Source organism: Mya arenaria, chromosome 3 (genome assembly GCF_026914265.1).
Source record: "Mya arenaria isolate MELC-2E11 chromosome 3, ASM2691426v1".
In the NCBI taxonomy this organism is placed as follows: Eukaryota; Metazoa; Mollusca; class Bivalvia; order Myida; family Myidae; genus Mya; species Mya arenaria.
In genome coordinates this window covers 91182008-91209887 of record NC_069124.1, presented here as the reverse complement: position 1 = coordinate 91209887, position 27880 = coordinate 91182008, and the positions used below count along the sequence as shown (strand labels likewise).

The window sequence follows — 27880 nt, the reverse complement described above, 5'->3', positions numbered from 1 at the left end:
GCAGAGTGTTTTGCGGAAACTCGGTAAACCTCGTTTTCGCAAAACACTCTGCGCTCGGGTTTGGATCAACCTATCTTACCCTCTTGGCCATGGAAGATACTTATAATCCCAATTGTTGTTACATAGATGCTTTCCTTTACATGAGCTATTAATGCTAAAAGAATACCATAGACTAGTCACACAATATAAAATACACTGAAATACAGTGGATTTTCCTCCTGGATAAACTTTGTGTATGTGCCTTAGTGGTTTACTTAGGAAGAAAATCGATTTTAGATATATGTTGCCCACTTAGTTATAACTACATAATAAGTGTGTTTTTCAAAGCTATGCTTTTAGGTTACTTATGTATAAATTTTCAGTAGCCTTGTTACAAATTATACAAATGTAAAGGGATGCCCAAATGCAGTTATTATAGACAGTCGGGTTTCGAAAAGTCTCAGACATATATCTGTACTTTTCATAAGAGCAAAAACAGAATATTATACTTTCTAAAATAACATGATAGTTAAGACCGTCCTTGAATTGCCATATTGATCGTTGGAACATTTTACTTTTCTAAGTTATTAGTAAAGCAACGCCTCATCTGATCATTAGGCGAACACTGAGCACTTAGTTAAAATCTATTAATGAACGACGATATTTATACAACTCCTGACAACAACTCAACATATAGTTTTATAGCTTTACAGTTTTATTATACACTCAGCACAAACAGCATGTGAAAAGAGGTAAATACATTTAATACAAATTGCATGGGTAATATAGAACAAATTTGGTATTCAACCAGGCTGTACGGTATCTTAATACAGCTAACCAAATCTAACAAAGTACAAAATGGAATCAGTGATCCCTTAAGGGTTTGGATATAAACATATTATTGACGTGAGATTTAGTCCATGCCAGGTGGGGTTTGCAGTGTTTAACGTATTGTCATGACAAATTTGCTAACACTACCTAGCTTTGTTTCATTATTCTCGTTCATAATAGATTTAAATCCGAGAATATTTACAGTATTTCTATTTACATAAGGTAATAATGTTTTTCATTCGTTATTTAAGTGTGGACATCTAAGGAGGTAATGGAACTCGTCTCCAATTTGGTTTAGGTTACAAAAAATACAATAATAAATGTTAAAATATAAATGTTAACCATAGACTAGACTGGTTACACGAAGTGCCAGTGTTCGTATATGTGTTTGTCTTTAGTGAATGGAACATATCTCGACGGGTTTAGAGTTATGATTAACAGACAGACAGACAAAGTTGTTTAATGTCGTAAACATGTAAATAACACAGTTTCTTGACAAAACATGATATGCCAAATAATAAATATTATGGTCACAATGATACATGGCAAATAAAAAGGAAAAGAAAGAAAAAATAAAGACAAAAAAAACAACATAATTTAGAGATTATTATTTTTATACAAAAGGTAAATATCTAAATTAAACGTAAATGCTACATATCTGAAATACCAGGATAATAGGAATTCGGGAGGCTAATGTCATAAAATTTATATTACTATATAGACTTAATCATATTATTTATCACAGAATTTCTTAAAAGAAATGCTTGGTTTATGAATTTACTTAGATTTCTTGTTTCGACTACATTATGCGATTTCATTAATTCAACAAATTTGTACATACTTGGGTTTCTAATATATAGAGAATATTTGTCATTTCATTCGAGTGTCATAGAAAAACATATTTTCACGAGTGGCGAAGTCACGAGTGAAAATTTAGTTTTTCTATGATCACGAGTGAAATAAAATACGATCTTACACTGAAATAAACAAATTTTCTGTTTCTTTTATGCTTATTTTTGGAGTTTTTTTAAATTTATTTCTTAATTACCCCCTTTTTGAAAAGGGTGTTATTTACGCCGCTACCCGTGGGGCGCCCCTCACGCAAATTTATAGCTGTCAACTTTTCTATTTCTGTTTTTTTGAGAAAAAGTTATTTGCTATTCATTCTTATATGTTATTATTCGCTCGTTTTAAGTGCAAAGCTTTTATGAACAGTAATCAATAAAGTGTACAATTGTTCACTTAAATAATGAAAACACTTTTATTTTAAGCGGGAATACATTTAACCAAATTACTACGCCGCGATTTAATGAATGAAAATTTGGAAGGTCAAACGTGTTAGCAAAACAAATGCGGCTAATGATCATTAGATTTTAGACATTTTTCTTAGTTTTAGAGTGTGTTTCATGATTCATGGATATTCAGTCATCTTACTGTCAGAGACCAGTCTGGTTTGCTTGTAGACAGGTCGTTTTCAATGTAGTGATGAGGACCACGCTAGTTTGTTGACATATTTTGAGGCGTGGGTAGGGAGAAAATATCAGAATATCTGTAAATTGTTGTGTGAATTTTCCGGGAAGTTCGTTTTACGTATTACAACGACAAACAGTTCAAAATACATTTGAACGATTATATAGCATTCTTTTTATGTTCGAACAGTTGTTTTCGTCTGTAAATTGTTTGGCATGAAAGCAAAGGTTCGAACATTCAGCTTCAAGATCAAGGAAACGTTTGAAAAACGGGATAACCGGTAATAAACGGTAAGTTGTTAATTTCCAAATAAATATTGATTTAAATTTATAAAACATTTCTTTAAATTTGCCAAAATTTTCTGGTTCAAAGTGAAGTGTTCTGTTTTGATCAAGGGGAAGTTACTACAAAGAATTTTAAAAGTAGTTCTGTAAGTTGATATTTTCACTGTTGTTATTTCACTGATGAAACCCCATATTTCATCGAAAAGCATGAAATAAAGAGTTTTTATCAACTCCTTTCTGATATTTTATACACAGGGCATATTATGACAAAGTGGTATTCGTCTTCTATATCGTTAGAGTTACACAAAATACAATTACTCCATATCGCCCTGTTCAATATATAATTTATGTGGCGACAGTCTAAGCATAGACAAAGCCATTATTATTATTTTTGGTAAAACATCTAGATAAAATTCAATTCCAAAGAATTCCTTAAGGTATGTTTACGTACATAGGGTATAGCTGTTGTTAACATTTTCAAACAATGACTTCTTAAATACATCGAACACTCTATTTTTAAACACAATATGAACACTTCAAATAAACAGAGTTTGGGTTTAACCACACATAAGAAAAACATAGTTATCTAACAAAGTTTTTACATCATAAGCCTTATTATTACGCTTAGCAAGACTGACTTCTGCTATATTCAGTGGAACCGCCTGAGCTACCGAAATACCCTTTTTGGCCCTTATTACGCGTCTTCCGTTTCGTCCGACCCATAACATTAAAGTTTTATTTGGCACGCTGACGATGACAGGTACGTTAACAAAACCATAACTTTGTCAATACCGGGATATAATTTGTGAAAGGTATTTTTTTGTTGCGGCATCTAAACCCACAAGCTATCAGTGTCTTCAGAAATATACGTGTATATTCAAGAACGGTTTATCTGGTTCATCGGGATGACGCAAAAAACGTAAAACTATATCTTAAGCAGACTATCTGATCGTGATTATCACGTGCCCTGGCTATACGGCCATTAGACGTGCCCTGGCTATACGGCCATTAGACGTGCCCTGGCTATACGGCCATTAGACGTGCCCTGGCTATACGGCCATTAGACGTGCCCTGGCTATACGGCCATTATACGTGCCCTGGCTATACGGCCATTAGACGTGCCCTGGCTATACGGCCATTAGACGTGCCCTGGCTATACGGCCATTAGACGTGCCCTGGCTATACGGCCATTAGACGTGCCCTGGCTATACGGCCATTAGACGTGCCCTGGCTATACGGCCATTATACGTGCGCTGGCTATACGCCTATTAAACGTGCCCTGGCTGTATACGCCCATTAGACGTGCCCTGGCTATACGGCCATTAGACGTGGTCTGGCTTTACGGCCATTAGACGTGCCCTGGCTTTACGGCCATTAGACGTGTCCTGGCTGTATACGGTCATTAGACGTTCGACTCCTCGACGACCCTTAAACCGGCTCCTTCGACCCGTGTCGTTCTGAAACGGTCCTCTTCGGGACTTTCTGGAATATTAACATCGGGCTTCCTGCCTCTCGAATGCCGTATACCAACGAAGTTCTTGCGCCCACACCGCAAGGCAGACCCCAATCTTGTAAAAGCATCTGATATATTGGCCCCAATGTATTCTTTCACTGGCCTGTTCTTCAGACTAAAAATCACCGGATTCCAAAATCCAGCTGTCTTTGCACAGACAAGGGGGACAAGCGAGAGTTCAGGGGTGACAATTCCGCTAGCAATTCCCAGAGTATGGAGGTACGCTATTACCGCATATGGTGTCCAGGAGAACAGGAACATTGCTGGAATAGCACAGAGGATATTATGAAGCCTGGTCGATATTAAAAACTCTTTATTTTATCAGAGATGAACGGGTTACCCTACAACTACAAACGCTATGAAATGATTAGTGTTATTGTTGGTCCTCTAAACGATTAAGTCGGCATGCCAGCCGCAGCCGACTTATTGTCTAGGATACCAAATTTAAATGTCCATGTCTTAGTGTACAGCGCGAAATGCTTATAGAATGTCTCTGTTCTAGTCAGTGCGCTTTTAAACAAACCTCATGAAATAATACCATTAATGATTAAAGGAAATATGACGGTTGCATATTTACTACATGGAATTTTTGCGGTTTTGATCTTTTAAATGGGTTGGTTGTCAGACCGCTTCTAAATGATTAAATGTGATTTTTTGGGGAACGAGCCTGAACACTTGAATACATGTTTCTAACATAATAATCAACGGTAAATAATATTAACAGCTCAATTGGGTAGCAAAACCGTCAGGCACAAATTACAAAATGTGCGCGGTCTGGCCACATTAAATAATAAAAAAATATATTAAGAAACGCATCTAACAAGTGTCAACCCAACTTTGGTGTCAATTGTGTCATATATAAATGCATCGTCGGCAACCACGGTACTTAATTCCGTTACACTTTAAAAGCATATCGTAGATGGTCTCGGGGGTGCCCGACGGTGATGTTAATGTAACTATCAGTAGATAGCCGTTGTCACAAAATGAAAGAGCCACTTTATTGAAATGACAGACGAACATACGGACTTTGTAAGCATACGTACGTTTATACATGACCAGTTCCCATTATAAAAATGGCGTTTAATTTCCGTAAAGGTGGTACATGTAGTTGCATGTATTTACATGTTTAATAAAACATATTTGATATTAAGTGTATGCAAGTCAGCACCAAAGTTGTGTTGAGCCGACAAAGAATTCCTACAGAGTTACGTACCCATGGTGATGACGCAGAGGACGGTGAGGTCGTGTTCCATCTGGATGTACCGGGCCGATGCTGTGGGCCGCAGCCGGTGACGATGGGCCTGCAATCTCGAGCGCGTTAGTAAATAGGACAATTCTATAGACATTGAAAGTTGTGTCAGACAAAAATTTATCTTTATCCGATCATGGTCATATATTGGGCCGATTTTTTTCCCTCCTACGATAGACCTACAAAGTTTTTGGTTTGCACTTTAGACGTATTATCGAAGTCAGATTTAAAATTATTTCTTTGATACAAAGTTTATGCTTGAGTAAAGATGAAATCTACAAAAAAATGAGCTAGTTGATCTTTAATTTAAACAAGACGCCAAATGGCGACATATCGAGCCTTTGACACAGACATAATGCTCTTCCATGCAATTTCAACACAGAATAACATGGTGCTGAACAATACGTGTACCAGCGAAACTACGCCTCAGCATGGTGAATTCCATTTTTTTTTAAATTCCTATAATCAATGACAAAAGATACATTTTTTTTTTGAAATTCCTATAATCGTTGGTAAAGATACAGTCTTGATAAGGCCCAGTCCAATCAACAGTACTCATTTACACATTTTACCTCTAAGTATGACCTTGATCTTTGTGATATAGGCTTTTCCTTCTACTTCTATACTTGACCTTGACCCTTGATGTACATACCCAGCGCCTCATCATGGTGATCAACAAACAGCCCGGACAAGGATCATTTCAACCTTTGACCTTTTACCTTGACCTTGACTTTTTAAGGTACAGACCTGGGTCTAATGCCCGACATGCCGGCTCATCATGGTGAAACTTTATGGCAAGTGTCTTAAAAATCCTATACTGCATTTTCAAACTACCATTCAAACAATTGCTATTACATTAATTTTTTCATAAAAAAGCAACAATGACGAGCAAAAAAGGAAGCAGCCATTCTCACCCAGACGTAAATGTCATACTTTCACATTACTACAAACTTATTTTGAAATCCAAAGATGTTACGCAAACTTCTCAAAACTGTTATGATGCCCGTGTTCTGATATTTATACTGACACATTTCGTGTAAGAAGACATTAAAAACCCCGAATTTATTATTTTAAAACAAATGCTTAAAGTAGTATAATTACCTTTCGTTTGATCTGTACAAAGGAGAATGAGGCTATTGAGACAGGAATGAAGAATGAGGCTGTGAACAGGCCGGAAATGTAGCCAACGTTTGGCGGGTCCCAGTCGGGCGTGCACGACAGACGCGACGGCTCGTACACATATCCCGTGTGTCCGATCCCAGTGAGCGGCACGACCGCCCACACCAGCCCGTGCAGGAAGCAACCACCCCCGACAAGGTTGCACAAAGCGGGCGTGAGACGGGAGCTGAACCGCGATCGACACACGATAATGTATCGGAATATGGCGATGGCTGCAATGTTGATAGTATTATATTAGACACTGGTTACATGTTACACATTTATGTGCACATTTATAAGTGTTGATCATAAAAACATGAGTTTCGTTATGAACAAGATGGACAGCGTTAGCTTTTACTTTGAAACCAGTTATAATCAAAGAGCTGAAAGTACTGCTGGAAGGAGACCTGTCATTCATACCACGGGCCATTATAAAATTGTTCTGAATGTTTGTTAATGAATTCATGTGAGTTTATTAAATGGAGATCTCCCTTTGAACATCACAAATTTGCTCTAAATAATGATCTGCACCGCAAATGGACGACTGCTTAATCCATGTCAAGTTTCATTGAGTTATTTTGTACTACTTTATACATAATCCGAGATTTATTTTGAAAAAGTGTGTCATTTACGTCTGTTCGATTGAAAGGTTCGTAGCTACTCTGTAACTTTGTTATCCAGAGAATATTGAGGACATTTCGTACCAATCATACCAATAAGTTTTGAACATTTCGCACAATGATCACACGTTATTAATCGGCATATATAGTGGACCGTTTCGTTAACTGTGAAAACATGCTCCATACCATGGACATATTTCAATACGCCTCTCCATGCAACATATTGCCAACAGTCCCCTGCAGGATTTACAGTACTTTGATTAGTTTGCCATTATTTACAAATGTGTGTTTATGGAGTCAAACTTCTCAGACTTATGATTTGTTGACTGTCATGAGGCGGGGCCATAAACAGTTTATTATACATGTGTGTTCTGTCTGTCTTGTAATAATAGTGTTTATTTAGGCATGTCGCAATCATGTTAAAGGTACTGATTTTCTATGAACACAAAGTATATACACGTTGTCCTATAGCTGGTACAGTAAATAAGCATGTGAGAGTACAAGGACTTGAGTACTAGTGTAATTTATGTATTTGATAATAGTATATAATTACCGAAACTCGAACTTGATTCACTGATTTAAATTCGAGAGATATAAAAATAACGTTCAAAGCTTAATTCACACGATTTTAAACAAACATAAATGATGAAAAGTAGGCCTAAGACACTGATTGAGGAAGCCAAGAAGTGAAAAATATTGTTCGCACAAATGATGTTTCGCTTTAACGAAAACTATCAAAATTATTTGCTTCCTTTCGATTGTGACTGGTCGCGGGCGAGACGTGTTGTGCTTGAAAATCGCTACTATGTTTTAACTCGCATACTTGTCATAAGTTAAAGACAAGAACACCATGGTACTATTAGCTGATTTTATAGTACAATAAAAGAAACAACTCATGTAGCTGCCATTTGACCGCCCCGATAGCTCAGTGGACTGGTAAAGAGCTCGCTTCGGATGTGGAAGGTCTGGGGTTCAAATCCCGGCGCGTCAAACTGAAAGACGATGTAACATGGTACCGTTATCTTCTGTCCCGAGCGCGCAGCATTCAAAGGGTAGTACTTGGAAATGGTGGACTCAGTACTGATTTAACACAAGAAAGTTGTATCCCGAGTAACGGTGTTATACACCGAGATCTCTTCGCAAAATTCTAGGACATCGCAATCGGAGCTTTTGTATCTATTTCTGTTTCTATATCTGGTTTTGACTGGGATTTGCAGTCACTCTTTTTTCATGTCATTTGTGGCATTATGCAAAACGTTCATGGCGGTCAGGCCTTAATGCAGCCAATATGTGCGGTGTCAAGCCTTAATGCAGCCAATATGCGCGGTGTCAAGCCTTAGTGCAGCCAATATGTGCGGTGTCAAGCCTTAGTGCAGCCAATATGTGCGGTGTCAAGCCTTAATGCAGCCAATATGCGCGGGGTCAAGCCTTAATGTAGCCAATATGCGCGGTGTCAAGCCTTAATGCAGCCAATATGTGCGGTGTCAGGCCTTAGTGCAGCCAAAATGTGCGGTGTCAAGCCTTAATGCAGCCAATATGCGCGGGGTCAAGCCTTAGTGCAGCCAATATGTGCGGTGTCAAGCCTTAGTGCAGCCAATATGTGCGGTGTCAAGCCTTAATGCAGCCAATATGCGCGGGGTCAAGCCTTATTGCAGCCAATATGCGCGGTGTCAAGCCTTAGTGCAGCCAATATGTGCGGTGTCAAGCCTTAGTGCAGTCAATATGCGCGGTGTCAAGCCTTAATGCAGCCAATATGCGCGGGGTCAAGCCTTAATGCAGCCAATACGTGCGGGGTCAAGCCTTAATGCAGCCAATATGTGCGGGGTCAAGCCTTAATGCAGCCAATATGTGCGGGGTCAAGCCTTAATGCAGCCAATATGTGCGGGGTCAAGCCTTAATGCAGCCAATATTCGCGAGAAGACAAACACCAATACATTTACACACAAGCATGGCATCACATGTAACGTTTGTCGTTCAAAGAGACGTCTACCATAACAGAACATCGCAATGCTCAGTTTACTAAAATAGGCCGACACCTGATATCGACCTTAAATGTGGACACGTTTCACATTTAAGGACATGTATTCTAAATTACCGCTTATTTCTAACACTTATAAGAACGTTTAAACTTATTACGTGTATCAACATTCGAATTTAATTATAATATATTTACATGTTGATCTATTCAGCCGCGTCGTCGATGTCTTGCATCAAAAGCTGTCTTGTTATAATATTGTAATGGCTGATTCTTCTTAAAAGTAATAATAATACGTGTATGTAGTGCGTAGTGGTAGTACACACAAACTTTCATTACCATCCACCAATGATGGCTTAAGTTAGTTGGCGGAAATCAATGTTTAAAAATACGACATCCCCATTCTTTTCGTTGAAACTCTAGTCAAAACTGGCCTCAAGGCAAACAATTTGGCACTTAAACTTAAGAGATTTTTTATGACTCGTCAAACTTGATATGGAATGTATAGAAACAAACTTCCCATGAAGTTCTATTAGAAAAAGATCAACAAGAGTATTGAAATGAACAACGAAATACGTCCTACGTACCGGCCCCGCCGTGAAAAAAATAGGCGATCGCAATGGCCATGTATGAGCTCAAGAGTCGGTTGAGTTAAGTTGCAACCATATACTTTTATATAACAGTCCCATGCAGATGAAGATTCTGTTAAAGTATTTCGAATATGAGAAGTATGTGCTCAGGTGGGCGTGGATGCATTACAAAATTATTTCGATAACGACAATGTTACCGGTGAATAGTGAGATGGACGTCACGCCGAGCAAGGTCATCCAGAACGCGTAGAAAACACACCCGGCATCACCAAACAGCCAACGACGCGTGAACATGGACATCAGAATGAGCGGTGAGCCCAGCAACCTGTCATAAATACCGTCACAATTGATTATAAACATACATTCTACATATATGAACCTGATGACACCAGCCCATCTTCCTCAGAAAAGTCTCAGTTTAACTCACTGACTGACTGATTGACTGACCTGACCTAACCTGACCTGACCTGACTGACTGACTGACTGACTGACTGACTGACCGACCGACCGACCGACCGACCGAACGACCGAACGACTGACCGACCGATCGACCGACCGACCGACCAACTAACTAACTAACTAACTAACTAACTAACTAACTAGCTAACAAACCCTTCCATTACCATAGTCAGTATATATTCGGCCCAATAATTGATCTCCCTCCATGCAGTGCTCAAAAATATTATGTAGATATGTTCAATATCACCATATGTAAATGACGCCAGCAGAAATATCTCTTGTTTAGTGCACTACTTAGTATTGTGAGCTGAACTATAGAAACCAGTATCCTTTCATAGGTAAACATGCAAATTATTCACGATGAAAAAATGAACTACATTTAAAGTCGCAAGAAATATTATAGAATTAATTATTATTGAAACCACAGGAGTTTCTCTCGATTTTTACATTACATAGAATCTATTGACAAGGGGTAGAACACACATTTTGCATTTCTCAAAAAAGTGAAATAAACATTGTATAACAGTTAAAGTGATTTTTTTTATTAATGACTTTTGAAAGCCCGAAATCAACACAGAATTTAGTTATTCATCAAAATAAAGGTACTGTTGCATTTGGACACGAGTTGGCAAAAAACAAAACAACAATCTATGAAATAATTTCCTAAAAAATGTGTGCAATGCTGCATGCAAATAAGTATCCAGTACATTGAGGAGTCATAAGTTTTAAATTCCCACCACTTTATACGTTGTTTATGAAGGAAAATCACCACTAAAATGGGCGAAAGTCACCCACCAACATTTGTTTCGGGAATTTTCGGGCCATTTTGATGTCTTTCTGAGCACATCGAGCAATTTCATTCAAAAATTGACTTGTGTTTATTAACAATTTTGAAAACTAAAATCGTATAAACATGATTGACCAGATGCATACTTATTTATGACATAATTTACTTGAGACAGATCATACTATGGTGGCTTATAACTGCCGTAAGAGAACCTGTTAACGTTCGCGAATTGTTTCGTGTTAACCACTTATTTTTGCGATAATTATCAAGCTTTCTAGTTAATATTCGCGTCTCCGTTTTGGTAAGATAACTATCATAAGACTAAAACAGGCTTGAAAGTACCCAACACTACCACCAATTACCTTTTTAAAATTGTACAACACAAACTAGTTAATAAGTTATGGTTTGCGAATTCCACTTAATAAGTAAGATACTAACTGGTTAACGCAAGAAACAATTCGCGAACGTCAACAGGTTATCTTACGGCAGTTATATGCCACCAGTCAGATGATTATAAGTATCTTACATGGCAGAGAGCGTAAGATTATATGTATCTTCCATGGCCGAGAGTGTAAGACAGGTTCATTCCGACCCGAGCGTAGGGTGTTTTGCCGAAACGAGGTTTACCGAGTTTCCGCAAAACACCCTGCGCAAGGGTCGGAATGAACCTATCTTACACGAGCGGCTATGGTAGATGCTTTTTCTCCCACCTCAGTTAAACAAAATAAAGTAAAAATGTATTTTTTTCGCTGGAACTCTTTTGTGCTTAGTGAAAGTAATTGCGTATGGATATGCGATAATTCGTAGTTGTCATGGATATGCGCACAGTGATACACATTATGTTAATAGCCAAATAGTTCTAAGGAGAGTGAAGCATTATTTCTTGAAAGGTGCGTGAAAACTGTTTTATGGTAACATTTGAAGCGAGAAATAATTAATTAGCGTTCTAAATATTGCCTTAGACAAGGTTTCCATGATGCTGCAGACGACAGTTTTCAACAAGGGAGGTATTTACTATGCGGCAACCATTAAAAAGGAGTTCCATACGGGCATTTTATCTGCGCCCGTGGGCAAGATAAGAATTTCTAGCATTGTTAAATTATGGGATTTACTTACCTGAGGTGGGAGGAAGGTTCATCCTAACCCGAGCGTAGTGTGTTTTGCGGAAATGAGGTTTACCGAGTTTCCAAAAAACAGCCTACGCGAGGTTTGGGATGAACCTTTCTTCCGAGAGCGGCAATGGAAGATGCCTTTTCTCCCACCTCGGTTAAACAAAATAAAGTTAAATTGTATTTTTTCGCTGGAACACTTTCATGCGTAGTGAAAGTATGCGTTATTCGTGCTTTTTATGGATATGCGCGCAGTGATACAGATTATATTAATAGTTAAATATGTCTTCAAATAATTCTGAGGAGAGTGAAACATTATTTCTTGAAAGGTGCGTGAAATCTTTTTTATGGTGACATTTAAAGCGAGAAATAATTAATTAGCATTCTGAATATTGCCACAAGACAAGGTTTCTGTGATGCTAGAGACGACAGTCTTCAACAAGGGAGGTAATTACAATGTGACGACCATTAAAAAAGAAGTTCGATACGGGTACTTGTTTTATCTTTGCCCGTTGGCAAGATTATGGGTATCTTCCATGGCCGAGAGTGTAAGATAGGTTCATTCCGCACCGAGTGTAGCGTGTTTTGAGGAAACGAGGTTTACCGAGTTTCCGCAAAACACCCTGCCCGAGGGTCGGAATGAACCTATCTTACACGAGCGGCTATGTTAGATGCTTTTTCTTCCACCTCAGTTAAACAAAATTAAGTAAAAATGTATTTTTTTTGCTGGAACTCTTTTGTGCTTAGTGAAAATAATTGCGTATGGATATGGGATTATTCGTAGTTGTCATGGATATGCGCACAGTGATACACATTATGTTAATAGCCAAATAGTTCTAAGGAGAGTGAAGCATTATTTCTTGAAAGGTGCGTGAAAACTGTTTTATGGTAACATTTGAAGCGAGAAATAATTAATTAGCGTTCTTAATATTGCCATAAGACAAGGTTTCCATGATGCTACAGACGACAGTTTTCAACAAGGGAGGTAATTACTATGCGGCGACCATAAAAAAGGAGTTCCATACGGGCATTTTATCTTCGCCCGTGGGCAAGATAAGAATTTCTAGCATTGTTAAATTATGGCATCTACTTATCTGAGGTGGGAGAAAATAATTTCTAGCATGGTTAAATATTTGGATGTACTTATCTGAGGTGCCGGGAGAAAAATTATTTCCTGGTGGGTTTTTAAAAAAAATACTGTTGGAAGAGTGCGAGGACAGTTTTAATTTATCGAATTTCGAAATTAGAAGATGATTACGCTATTTCTAATGGCTAATCGCCGCATGTTAAACTATTTTAAAATGTTGGGTTTTTTAATCCATGAACTTTAAAATATCTTATTACAGATAGTAATATATACATCTAAAAGTCGAACAAATAAAGAAATCCCCACAAAATACTCGGTAGCATTGCTTTAATATGGTTGTTTTATTGAAACCATATAACAATGACGCCCATTTTGATATTGGAAAAAAATGCTCATTTGAAATGATGATACCGCGTATATATTCGATGTTAATATGAAATATTTTCTATTTGCTTGTGTATGGTAATTTGAGCTGCCGTCGCCGCATATTTGTTTTACGCGTCATCTTCGTATTATTTTAGAAAAAAAACTTTCACTTAAATGGCGTACAGCTAAATAGAATGTTAAATCTGGGAAACTCACAAGCTTGTTTCGCTGAAGAGGATGATATTATATTGAGCACGCAATTTCAAAATCTACAGAAATGGCAAGAAAAAACTGTATGTATAAGGGTTCTCGTATTGGCCTGACCTATTGACGTATCGCCACTCTATTCTCTCTCATTTCCATAAATCTATATTATTGTTGCCATCTCAAAACATAATCATAATTTAAAACATGTTAAGCCTTTCTGAATTGCAAATAGTATACATACAAAATATAAAAATAAGTATTCAATTTATGTTTTCAATGTTCCTAAACTCTTGTATGTATTACATGTTGATAACTTCATACGAAGCCTTACTGAAACATAACATTGCCAAGTAGAGGGACAAGCCCAGTATTCGAATAAAATCAAGAGTAAGCCCTGTTTAGAGGTACAAGATAAGGAAGCAAGACACTGAAAGAGAGACACAAAACATCAAACTTTACGAACAGAACTTACTTAATTTGGGTGTTTTCAAGTACTTAACAAAGTCACGGACTTATAAGCCTATGGTTTATAGGTCCGTGACAAAGTCGAATGTCAAAGAATAAGTCCTAATTGAGGAGTGCATATGTAACAATTCTCAAAATAAGTTTATAAACAACATACCATATTAAGGAATTAATAAATATGTTTGTATATTCTGCAAAATAAAGTAAGATCTCCGCCTAAGATGATACTTGTAACGATAGTTCAGAAAAAGTAGTAAATATACATTAAATCCGAACACTTGCAGTTGAAGCACGCACTGGCACCGGATTTTCAAACTAAATCATTTTTTTTAAAATAAAAAAACCCTTATAATTCCGAACTAAATATTATAAAACCGAAAATGTGAAAAAATATTGAAAAATATATTTTTTTCTTCTAATAAATACGCACTTTGTACTGTATATACTATATAGTATATATATATATATATATATATATACAGTACAAAGTACAAAATATTTCTGAGTTTGAAAATCCGGTTCCAGTGGAAGCACGTTATATCCGAATAGTCCTTTGACGAAGATAGTAAACATCTGAACTCGACGATGTTCTAATTGATCACTTAATATACATTAACGTTAATGCTAGTAGTATTATTTAACTCAATATTTCATCACGAAAAGTGGAAAACACGGCCAGTGGAAAATTAGCATTATTGATCCTATTTATAACGAATCGGACTTAACAAACTACTATGTGCGCCATATGGGGATGGAACCCACGAGATCTCGCTCTTCAGGCGGACACCGCATCGCTATAAAAGCTAGTAGTATACGTGTTGCTTTATACGGCAAAGACAATCCCGTTTCCTCGAGTTAGTCACCAGCAGCACGGATGTCAACAAAAGTTTAGTTGCATCATAACGGTGTTCAACTTACAAGAACAAAATATTTCAAAATTCATTGTTAAACATGGTAGTGATGTCTACATGAGTATGTATGACCTTGAAATTGTGGCTCAAAATAATGGAACACATGTACCAATAAACATATGGTCACCAAGCCGGTTTCCTTCGGTTTCCCCCGCAACAAAAGACCACACTCTCGCGTAACATCGTGCCAACGATAGTGATTAATATACTGTTGTAATAACTTGTTTCACAAATAAATAAGTTTAAACTAAACTAATAAGCATATGAATACATTTGTTTCATACAAATACAAAGGCTCATATAGAAAAAAAGATATTCCTTTATTCATTCTGTCTTAAACATGTCCATTATCGTCAAATTCCCCCGTTTCAGTGTCTAATAATGTGATCACATAGGCATACGCCCAAAAAGGCATCGAGAATTCTACAGCATGAGAGAATTGGGCGTATGCGTCACGTATTGAACGTCTACATGTCGCATGTCTAACCTACTACATGCGTCACGTATTGAACGTCTACCTGTCGCATGTCTAACCTAATACATGCGTCACGTATTGAACGTCTACCTGTCGCATGTCTAACCTTCTTCATGCGTCACGTATTGAACGTCTACATGTCGCATGTCTAACCTTCTTCATGCGTCACGTATTGAACGTCTACATGTCGCATGTCTAACCTACTACATGCGCCACGTATTAAACGTCTACCTGTCGCATGTCTAACCTACTACATGCGTCACGTACTGAACGTCTACATGTCGCATGTCTAACCTACTACATGCGTCACGTATTGAACGTCTACATGTCGCATGTCTAACCTAATACATGCGTCACGTATTGAACGTCTACCTGTCGCATGTCTAACCTACTACATGCGTCACGTACTGAACGTCTACCTGTCGCATGTCTAACCTTATACATGACAACCAGGGGGTAAATGGTAAAAAAAGCTTTCCCAAAATACTGGTCAGATTTAAAAACATTTGTAACCAGTAAAGAATGATTTTTTTCTTGATATAATGAAACATTAGCTTAATGACTTTTATCATTACGTAATGAGGTTTTAGCTTTATACAATGACTTTAATCATTACGTAATGAGGTTTTAGCTTTATACAATGACTTTAATCATTACGTAATGAGGTTTTAGCATTATACAATGACTTTAATCATTACGTAATGAGGTTTTAGCTTTATACAATGACTTTAATCATTACGTAATGAGGTTTTAGCTTAATACAATGACATTTATCATTACGTAATGAGGTTTTAGCGTAATACAATGACATTTATCATTGCGTAATGAGGTTTTAGCATTAAACAATGACTTTAATCATTACGTAATGAGGTTTTAGCTTTATACAATGACTTTAATCATTACGTAATGAGGTTTTAGCTTAAAACAATGACATTTATCATTACGTAATGAGGTTTTAGCTTTATACAATGACTTTTATCATTACATAATGAGGTTTTAGCATTATACAATGAGTTTAATCATTAGATAATGTAGTCTTAGCTTTATATAATGACTTTTATCATTACATTATGAGGATTTAGCCTTATTTAATGTGGTTTTAGCTTTATATAATGAATTTTAACATTACAAAATGTACATATAGAGGTTTAAGCTTTCTATAATGACTTTCATTATTACATAGTGAGGTTTTAGCTTCATAAATGACTTTCATCATCACATAATGTAGTCTTAGCTTTATATATATATAAATATATATATATATATATATATATATATATATATATATATATATATATATATATATATATATATATATAGACTATTATCATCACATTATGAGGGTTTAGCTTTATACAATGTTGTTTTAGCTTTATAATGAATTTTAAAAATACATAATGAGGTTAAAGCTTCATAAATGACTTTCAGCATCACATAATGTAGTCTTAGCTTTATATATTGACCTTTTTTCATTACATAATGTGGTATTAGCTCTCTATAGTGACTTTTTTCATTACATAATGTGGTCTTAGCTTTCGATAATGACTTTTAGCATAACATAATGTGGTCTTAGCTTTCTATAATGACTTTTATCATTACATAATAAGAGTTTAGCTTTATATAATGAAATTATAGCTAATACACTGCAATTATAACCAAGAGTGCTATCTTATAAATGTTTACATCACAACCGGTTATATGAGGTCAAAAAACACCTTATTATTATAGGATTATTCTTAAAAAGCGGCAATATTTGAGTAAATGAAGTCAAGAAAATTGTGTATATGGCCATGCCAGTCAGTTAAGAAATAACTCCAAAATACAAATTAGCATGTCTATGTTTTTGTCCTTTTACCCAGTAATAAGTAAATAAGTATAAATTAAACATTGTACATGTGTCGCAATAATTACCATATTTCAATATTCTATAAGTACTGCACTAAACATGCCATTCTTCCGTTGGTATCATTTCTGACATAAAAGATACATCATACATTTTTTCTACCCATACTTAAAACAATTTACACATACACAATGGAATCATAAAAATGTACCCCACATGGGCCCTACCTGACGAATAGTTCATTTACGAGTAGGAAGGCGACGAGGTGGTTGACGGGAGCCCCAAGCTGCCGGGTCCGCCACAGACCGAGCAACACCCCCGAACATAGCGTAAGAGAAGCCAGCCACACGACTAGGAGCACGCAGCCACACGCAATCGGCAGCGGACTCCCTATGTGCACTTCTGGGTGGCTAGCGTTCATCGCCGCAGAATTGTTATCCATAATGTTAGTTAATGAAACCATTAGAAAAAAACGACTATAAATCTTACGTTAAAATTTATTAACTTTCAGCCACGTTTGGAAATCACAATGTCTTCGCATAGTACCATAAAATGCATAGGCACTACTTGGTGACTATTGGATGAGGTGTCTCAAGTCGAAGGTAACTGTAAAACGATCGATGGTTTACCACTAATAGTGATTCTACGCCAATCAAAGGACACGATACTTTAAGTAAACGGAAACAGTTCTAAATGACACCTTGTATTGTCCATGAAAAGAAAATGGCAAAATAATGTTAAAAGTATCAAAAGGCTTCCTGAAATGCGGATGACTGAGAAAGTTGTATGAACGGGAGTGAATACTGCATTATATGAAGGGCTCAAAAAATTACTAGTTGTTTGTATACAGCATCCAAGCTCATTACCAGTAATAGTTATTGCTTGATCTATAGAAATATTCAAATGAGCTAGTCACCATGTTACATCACTGTAAATCATAACAGGAAGGTCATTTTCAATACGCACACAACTTTGTTTAACGAGAACACGCATAACAAATAAAAGGCAATTTGTGAAAATGCACAGACATTTGTAAAGCATATACATTATACAGGTCAGAACAGTCCAGATAAAAAACGCGGTTGAGGAACTAGGAATTAGGTAAAGACATCACTAATCAGCTCAAAATGACTTCGTAGGTGACCTTTTTGTAGTATATTTAATACATACAGTACATATAACCGAAATGCGACAGTAGATTTGTCAAAGTTATAATCTTGAATTAACTGACAAAGTTGTAAAGTGTACGCCTAAGAGAACTCGTCGGGTAGAAAGAAGGTAAACACATTGCCAGTTCATATGTATCTACTTATTTTGATTATAGAGTCTGCAGTGAACCATATATGACTTGTCCACTTGCAACCTCTCGCATGTGCTTCCATGAAATATTGATGAATCATGTATGAAACTGGGTAGTCCACGCCGACTGTGTCACATTCCCATTAACTTCCCCACGGACTCGCTTCATCATCAATCTAATAAAATCATCTCTAGATAAGAATAGTTATACTTACTATCAGTTTTGGCCAAGTGGAAATATTTAACCAGGAAGCTTCATCTTTAGTTTACAACGTACCCACGGGTAATATTGTATGAAGTAACCCAAGTTCCTAAGTCAATCAGGGGCTATTACTTGCATTAAGAATACTATAGAGTTATGTTACCTCATTGTGTGATGGTCCTGAACAACTGTGTAAAGTATCAAGTCATTTGATAGAAGGATATAGGAGTTATTAATAAATATCCAAACCTGCCCTAAAACTTTAAGTTTCATAGTCAATCAGGGGATATAATTTGTATCAATGATAATATGGAGTATTCTAACCTTATTATGTGATGGCCCTGAACAACTGTGTGTAGTATTAAGCGAAATGAATGAAGGGTATTGGAGTTATAAGGGAAAATCCCACCTTGCCCTAAAACTTTAACCAGACGCCGACGCCGACTCTGGGGCAAGTAATAAAGCCCTCCTTATTTTTCGAATAGTCGAGCTAAAAATCAATGCTATTTCTTGTCAGTATGACATTATTAAGCTAAAAGTGGTGTGTTTTTTCAATTAAATGTCAACTAAGTACCTTGTGCATGATGGGTTCCACGGCCTCCTTCGCCTCATCGCACAGCTGGCAGTCCGTCTTCGTGAACAGGTACACGCGGGGCAGGAGCGGCCCCGATGTGTCCGTGGATGCATGCCGCGCGTGTCAAGCAAACACCGGATGTTCCAACATGTAACAGAAAGCCAAACACCTATGAAAATTATATTTCTATGTTCATATGACTCACTCGAGTGGCAATATGCCCATTTCACCAAAACTTTAAGCTTAATATGAGAGATTTAATGCTTACTAGGATGAATTGCACAGCCAGTGTGTTTATGGCACTGTATGGTGCTTAAAAGTTTTTCCAATTCCTAACCCGTGCTCGAACACGCACCACTCACAGAATGTATGCAATACACATCTGCTATTGATCCTCCTTGACACTTCCAACCCTGCTTAAGCTACACTCGCCCCAGATCTACCAAGAAAGACCACAACGGTTCTCATACTAAAGAGGACACACAAGTCGTAAAACGTCAGTATAAGTATTACGAAGTTGACCATATTTAAACGATGGTTTTATTTTGAAATACTTCCATTAGAACCTGTCCATAAAGGTCATTTACATTTTCTGGCCCACACTATAGCCATTTCCTGTGGTACTTCATCTTGAAATCAAAATCTTAAGCAAACGTTTTACCAACCCCATGTTACTGTCTCTACATGTATGTTGTTGTATTAGAGTGGAATGCGTCGTACGCCTCTATAGGCACTACACAATAACTCTCAACTAAGTCAAATTGATTAATTGTGAACAAATTCCTGTCCACAGATTTACTTGACATCTTAAATCATATTTACCCTTCAAGTATGGTCGAACTCATTTTATTTTTAAGAGTACCTGGACATTTTGCTCCCACAAGTTTTCAGTTTTATTTTCCTGTTTGTATTCACTTACTAAATGTAAAACACCATGGGTGTGTTATTGAAATGATGTCGATTGCCTTTGACACCTTGTAAAAGGTGCGCATAACAAACTGTTGTCCTTAAATTATATTGAGAAGTATATTCTGAATGCAATGTTAGCCCTGACAGCCCCTGTTGATTGCTTATAGCCCTAAATATACACTTGGAAATGACAACATGGTTTACTAACAACTTAATTATGATTGTAATCACTCCGGACGTTTGGTCTGATCACCGTTCATTTCATAAAGAAAACAGTTAATTATAGAAAATTCTAAAATGATGGTTAATAAGATAATAAAATAACGACTATAAACTATCTTGAAGCCTCCATATGATCAACCCTCGTTATCAAACGGTAGTGTAAATTAAGAATGCATACACAACATATATGTAGTGCTGTACAATACAATGTAAATCTGAATGCAAAAACATGTATGTGTGTTTTTGTTTTTAAAAACATATACAGTGGTTAGGTCTATATTAATGCTCAATATTTTAATGTACGGGTACAGCGTTATAAAAGCCTCGTCATATTTGTATGCATGTCTGTTGTTCGTTCAGGGCCAGAGTTGATAAATGGCAGCGGCTGTTCTGCTGAAACACAAAGACGAGTGTGATCAACCTGTGGTCAAGCATGATAGCAAAATAATGTGTTTGGGTGGGTGGGGGATCGGCATAATTTTTAAAGTGACAAACTTATTCAAAATTGAATTACTGATAGCTAGATATTTACCGTGTATTTAATAGCTGAAAACTAAAAAAAGAACCATTGTTTTCGACAATTATTCATCCTTTTGGTATATTTAATCAATTGTATTCATTGTGGTAAACCTTATCTGGGAGTAAGAGTGCATCTTTAACCTCCCAATCGTAATTCGTGATTCGCGTTTTCAGTGTTGAGCCTGCGCATTTCGTCTGATTTTGTAAGAATTGAAGCAGGAACTAGCATAACAATTATATTTTTCATGAAACTTGGTGTCTGACCTTACTGGCAGTGTAAATTATATTTTGTCAATTATTCTATGAATTATTTGATATCGTTTAGGGCATCTTTCGCTTTTGGGACTTCTGTACATGATCACCTGTCCATCTCTATTATACACATGCATATAATTTTTCAAGTTCAATTCTTAAAGCCGTTTGGAAAATTTTTATTATTTTATGTCTTAACTATTTCGCTTATACAATTTAACTTTTAATCTTATTTGAAATGCATTTATTAACTTCAAGGTTTTGTGTTGCATTATTGATATGTTTCATTTTGTCGGAAAATAGCTCTGCGAGCTAGTGTTGTAATTTATGTATATCCAACGTGTAATAAGTTTTCTTGTATCTTTGATCTTTTTTATAGAAAGATGTATTTCCAACGCTTTCAACGGCTAATATTCGTACCAGCAGTGAATACCGCGGTGCCAGCAGAGCTTTGGTTTAAAAATTGTCCTGTTCCGAGCTTGCCTCATATGGGAGTAACATATGATCTTAAAGTGAGTATATCCCTTCAATATGCACCCCGCAAACCTTTCTCGAACCAGACCTATATATGATTACTTCTATTACGACTGCTACTACTGCTGCTTCCATTACCGCATCCGCCGCCGCTGCCACCAACCACACCACCACCTGCTGCTGCTAATCCTTCTCATACTACAACAACTTGTTGTCATTGTTACTATTATCACTTTTATCATTCTATTATTATTATTATTATTATTATTATTATTATTATTATATTTTAATTATTATTATTATTATTATTTTACTTTTATTACTAATTATCAAACAGCACTGTCAAAAACAAAATCTGTGAATAATATGATTCTCTTGTTTACCACTAAAAGATTTGTGAATAATTAGGACCCTTTTATGTTACCACAATTAATTAAATATCTCAGCAAATACAACATGTATTGCTTTGAAACATTATACAACGATACTCAACCATCCAATCTAGTTTATAATCGTGTAAGATAACTCTTTTTTGCATATAATGCAAATTATGGCCCTTCATTGATCAATTTAGAAATTCTGGCTTAAATGCTTTGCATGTAACCACATTTCAGTCAAAAACTCAGCAACGACGTGATGTACTGCATTGCGACTTTAAAAATAGCACTCAACAATGCAGCCTACTGAATTAAGCATGTAATATAAGTATATAACCCTATTTGCATATTATGAAAATCATGACCCTTTGTTATTTAACTTATAAATTTTGGTTATGTTTCGCCCGTAACCACATTAAAGGAAATATCTTAGCAAATATATAATGTATTGCATTTAAACTTCAGACATGTGTCCGCAACCATTCAACCTACTCAATTAATCAAGTTGGATTACTCTGTATTGTATATAATACATATTATATATGGTCCTTTATCATTTAACATAGACACTATCGTTAAAGTTGTGCATGCAAGCTTGCATTTGTCATTCAGCAATTACTTGATGTATTGCATTGAAACTTTATACAAGGACTCCCAACCACCAACCTATTTAACTTATCCAAACATTGTTGATATACACTGCAATGTTATCACATGCGAATCGGTGTTTTTCACCTGTGCACAGCAAGTTCTCTCCTCCTGTAAGACATGGCTCCGTAGGGCGTCTTTGGGCGATTGTTCCAAGGAAAGAATCGAGTCGAGTCGGAATGCGGAGCTCGCGTAAAATGCCCTTACACTGGGAAGTGGAATTGTTTACATAAACGAAGGATGATTTCCGCAGCAAATAATGAACGCATCGCTCTTACTTTTACAAACCGCCCTTTCGTTCTCGAGTAGTTTGAGATCTTCGTCCTTCCGAATGGTAGGTAATGTGGGATATTGACCGGAGAACAATGTGCTTGAACCTTGTTCATGTCGTTAAAACGATTGTGTTTCTGGTCGGACACAGAAGAAAAGATGAACGAAGCTTCCAATTACGCCAGGACCATGTCTCCATTCTGGTGCGTGTGGGCTTTATAGTGCTGTTGTCCTTCATGGCCACAGTACAGCTAAATCTTGGGCCTGTTTAGGTAAGGTTCTTTAGTTCAATATGTCAATCTACCGCCAGAAACATTTGAAATAGGCGAATAAGCATGTTCGGTCTTTTACTGCATATGCAAAAGACATTATATATTTCGTTGGCATGCATCAGTACACAGTGTTTGAAATGTCGTTTGAAAATAACATCGGTACATGTAGCTTATTACCCCATCTTTGAACGCAGCTACAGGGAGATAAAAGGTTAAGATCGACGCTTATAATGCAAGTGATACCGGGTTTCAATCAATGCATTGGAATATATTAATCCAAACTGTGATGATCCGTCAATTTCATCATTATAACTATTTAAATAAAACACAAATATTTCAATATCGAAGTTTTTTTTGCGACTACACGGTGCATGTGATTTTTTTCTTTTAGAAAGTATTCAGTTTTAGTTGTATTTATTTCACGACAATTGTAAAGAAAGTGACATTAACTTATGCTAACCCAGTCTCGTTGGCACGATGTTGCGCGAGAGTGTGATATTGTGTTGTTGGACAAACCAGAGATCCCGGAGAAAATCTATTTGTCCGGCTTGATTACAACAAACCATACTCACGTGCCCATGTTAGTATTTAGTTTTACTACTATTTTGCATTGTTGCTTCACACCAACGAAACGACAACATTAGAAGTGCTTTTATTAGTATCACTCGCGTAACAAAACAAGTACACTCTCCATTTTTCGAATTAGCATACAAACTTCAAAAAAAGTTTGTCTTAAAGCTGCACTCTCACAGATTGAACGTTTTGACAACATTTTTTTTGTCTTGGAACGAGCCAATTATGCGAAAATCTATAGAAACCAGTAATTTGCACGTAGATAGCTGACAAAAAAAATAGATAGCAGATTTTTATATTTAAGTTCGAAAAATGATGTTTTATGCATTTTTCTTAAACCGTTAGCCACAAAACATTAATTATCGAACGGAAATATGAAAATCTACGATCAGATTTTTGTCAGCAATCTTAAATCATTTGATTGTAGAAGTTTATGCAAAAATTTGCCCTTTCCAAGACGAAAAATAAAAAGAGTTGTAAAAATGGTATATCTGTGAGAGTGCAGCTTTAAAATGGAAATGAAGACCCGATATATAAGAATTCAGAAACTAGAGTTACTTATACGTTTTAACACCAAAATGTTTTCGAATAATATTCTATGAACACACTTTCACAATATCCCCGAACATCGCATACATAAATACACTATTTAAAAATATAAATAAAAAACAACAACATTATTTGGAAAACAAAGTGCAATAGGAAGAAGTTTCTTGAAATAAATTCTATTTTGAAAGGTATAGATAGTTTTTCTCCCACCTCGGTTAAACAAAATTAAGTAAAAATGTATTTTTTGCTGTTACTCTTTTTTTGCGCAGTGAAAATAAATGCGTATGGGTATGTGATAATTCGTGGTTGTCATGGATATGCGCGCAGTCATTCAGATAATGTTAATAGTCAAATCGGTCTTTAATAGTTCTGAGGAGAGTAAAGCATTATTTCTTGAAAGGTGCGTGAAAACTGTTTTATGGAGACCTTTTAAGCGAGAAATAATTAATAAGCATTCTAAATATTGCCACAAGACAAGGTTTGTATGATGCTACAGACGACAGTCTTCGACAAGGGATTACAATGTGATGACCATTCAAGAAAATATATATACGGGTACTTGTTTTATCTTTGCCCGTGGGCAAGATAAGAATTTCTAGCATGGTTAAATTTTGGATCTACTTATCTAAGGTGGGAGAAAGGTTCATCCCAGCCCTCGCGCAGAGTGTTTTGCGGAAACTCGGTAAACCTCGTTTTCGCAAAACACTCTGCGCTCGGGTTTGGATCAACCTATCTTACCCTCTTGGCCATGGAAGATACTTATAATCCCAATTGTTGTTACATAGATGTTTTCCTTTACATGAGCTATTAATGCTAAAAGAATACCATAGACTAGTCACACAATATAAAATACACTGAAATACAGTGGATTTTCCTCCTGGATAAACTTTGTGTATGTGCCTTAGTGGTTTACTTAGGAAGAAAATCGATTTTAGATATATGTTGCCCACTTAGTTATAACTACATAATCAGTGTGTTTTTCAAAGCTATGCTTTTAGGTTACTTATGTATAAATTTTCAGTAGCCTTGTTACAAATTATACAAATGTAAAGGGATGCCCAAATGCAGTTATTATAGACAGTCGGGTTTCGAAAAGTCTCAGACATATATCTGTACTTTTCATAAGAGCAAAAACAGAATATTATACTTTCTAAAATAACATGATAGTTAAGACCGTCCTTGAATTGCCATATTGATCGTTGGAACATTTTACTTTTCTAAGTTATTAGTAAAGCAACGCCTCATCTGATCATTAGGCGAACACTGAGCACTTAGTTAAAATCTATTAATGAACGACGATATTTATACAACTCCTGACAACAACTCAACATATAGTTTTATAGCTTTACAGTTTTATTATACACTCAGCACAAACAGCATGTGAAAAGAGGTAAATACATTTAATACAAATTGCATGGGTAATATAGAACAAATTTGGTATTCAACCAGGCTGTACGGTATCTTAATACAGCTAACCAAATCTAACAAAGTACAAAATGGAATCAGTGATCCCTTAAGGGTTTGGATATAAACATATTATTGACGTGAGATTTAGTCCATGCCAGGTGGGGTTTGCAGTGTTTAACGTATTGTCATGACAAATTTGCTAACACTACCTAGCTTTGTTTCATTATTCTCGTTCATAATAGATTTAAATCCGAGAATATTTACAGTATTTCTATTTACATAAGGTAATAATGTTTTTCATTCGTTATTTAAGTGTGGACATCTAAGGAGGTAATGGAACTCGTCTCCAATTTGGTTTAGGTTACAAAAAATACAATAATAAATGTTAAAATATAAATGTTAACCATAGACTAGACTGGTTACACGAAGTGCCACTGTTCGTATATGTGTTTGTCTTTAGTGAATGGAACATATCTCGACGGGTTTAGAGTTATGATTAACAGACAGACAGACAAAGTTGTTTAATGTCGTAAACATGTAAATAACACAGTTTCTTGACAAAACATGATATGCCAAATAATAAATATTATGGTCACAATGATACATGGCAAATAAAAAGGAAAAGAAAGAAAAAATAAAGACAAAAAAAACAACATAATTTAGAGATAATTATTTTTATACAAAAGGTAAATATCTAAATTAAACGTAAATGCTACATATCTGAAATACCAGGATAATAGGAATTCGGGAGGCTAATGTCATAAAATTTATATTACTATATAGACTTAATCATATTATTTATCACAGAATTTCTTAAAAGAAATGCTTGGTTTATGAATTTACTTAGATTTCTTGTTTCGACTACATTATGCGATTTCATTAATTCAACAAATTTGTACATACTTGGGTTTCTAATATATAGAGAATATTTGTCATTTCATTCGAGTACTGTCATAGAAAAACATATTTTCACGAGTGGCGAAGTCACGAGTGAAAATTTAGTTTTTCTATGATCACGAGTGAAATAAAATACGATCTTACACTGAAATAAACAAATTTTCTGTTTCTTTTATGCTTATTTTTGGAGTTTTTTTAAATTTATTTCTTAATTACCCCCTTTTTGAAAAGGGTGTTATTTACGCCGCTACCCGTGGGGCGCCCCTCACGCAAATTTATAGCTGTCAACTTTTCTATTTCTGTTTTTTTGAGAAAAAGTTATTTGCTATTCATTCTTATATGTTATTATTCGCTCGTTTTAAGTGCAAAGCTTTTATGAACAGTAATCAATAAAGTGTACAATTGTTCACTTAAATAATGAAAACACTTTTATTTTAAGCGGGAATACATTTAACCAAATTACTACGCCGCGATTTAATGAATGAAAATTTGGAAGGTCAAACGTGTTAGCAAAACAAATGCGGCTAATGATCATTGGATTTTAGACATTTTTCTTAGTTTTAGAGTGTGTTTCATGATTCATGGATATTCAGTCATCTTACTGTCAGAGACCAGTCTGGTTTGCTTGTAGACAGGTCGTTTTCAATGTAGTGATGAGGACCACGCTAGTTTGTTGACATATTTTGAGGCGTGGGTGGGGAGAAAATATCAGAATATCTGTAAATTGTTGTGTGAATTTTCCGGGAAGTTCGTTTTACGTATTACAACGACAAACAGTTCAAAATACATTTGAACGATGATATAGCATTCTTTTTATGTTCGAACAGTTGTTTTCGTCTGTAAATTGTTTGGCATGAAAGCAAAGGTTCGAACATTCAGCTTCAAGATCAAGGAAACGTTTGAAAAACGGGATAACCGGTAATAAACGGTAAGTTGTTAATTTCCAAATAAATATTGATTTAAATTTATAAAACATTTCTTTAAATTTGCCAAAATTTTCTGGTTCAAAGTGAAGTGTTCTGTTTTGATCAAGGGGAAGTTACTACAAAGAATTTTAA

The 27880-nt window shown here is 35.9% G+C and overlaps 1 protein-coding gene across 1 annotated transcript; it reads right to left on the bottom strand.

The window, feature by feature from the left end:
* Window positions 1–3966: 3966 nt before the first annotated feature.
* LOC128226426 (visual pigment-like receptor peropsin) lies at window positions 3967–17820 on the bottom strand. The gene is made up of 5 exons (XM_052936303.1): window positions 17606–17820; window positions 9867–9994; window positions 6428–6717; window positions 5291–5378; window positions 3967–4340 (listed from the first exon to the last, which is right to left on the bottom strand). The coding sequence occupies exons 1-5, from the start codon at window positions 17818–17820 to the stop codon at window positions 3967–3969; spliced, it is 1095 nt and encodes a 364-aa protein (XP_052792263.1).
* Between the last annotated feature and the right edge of the window lie 10060 nt (window positions 17821–27880).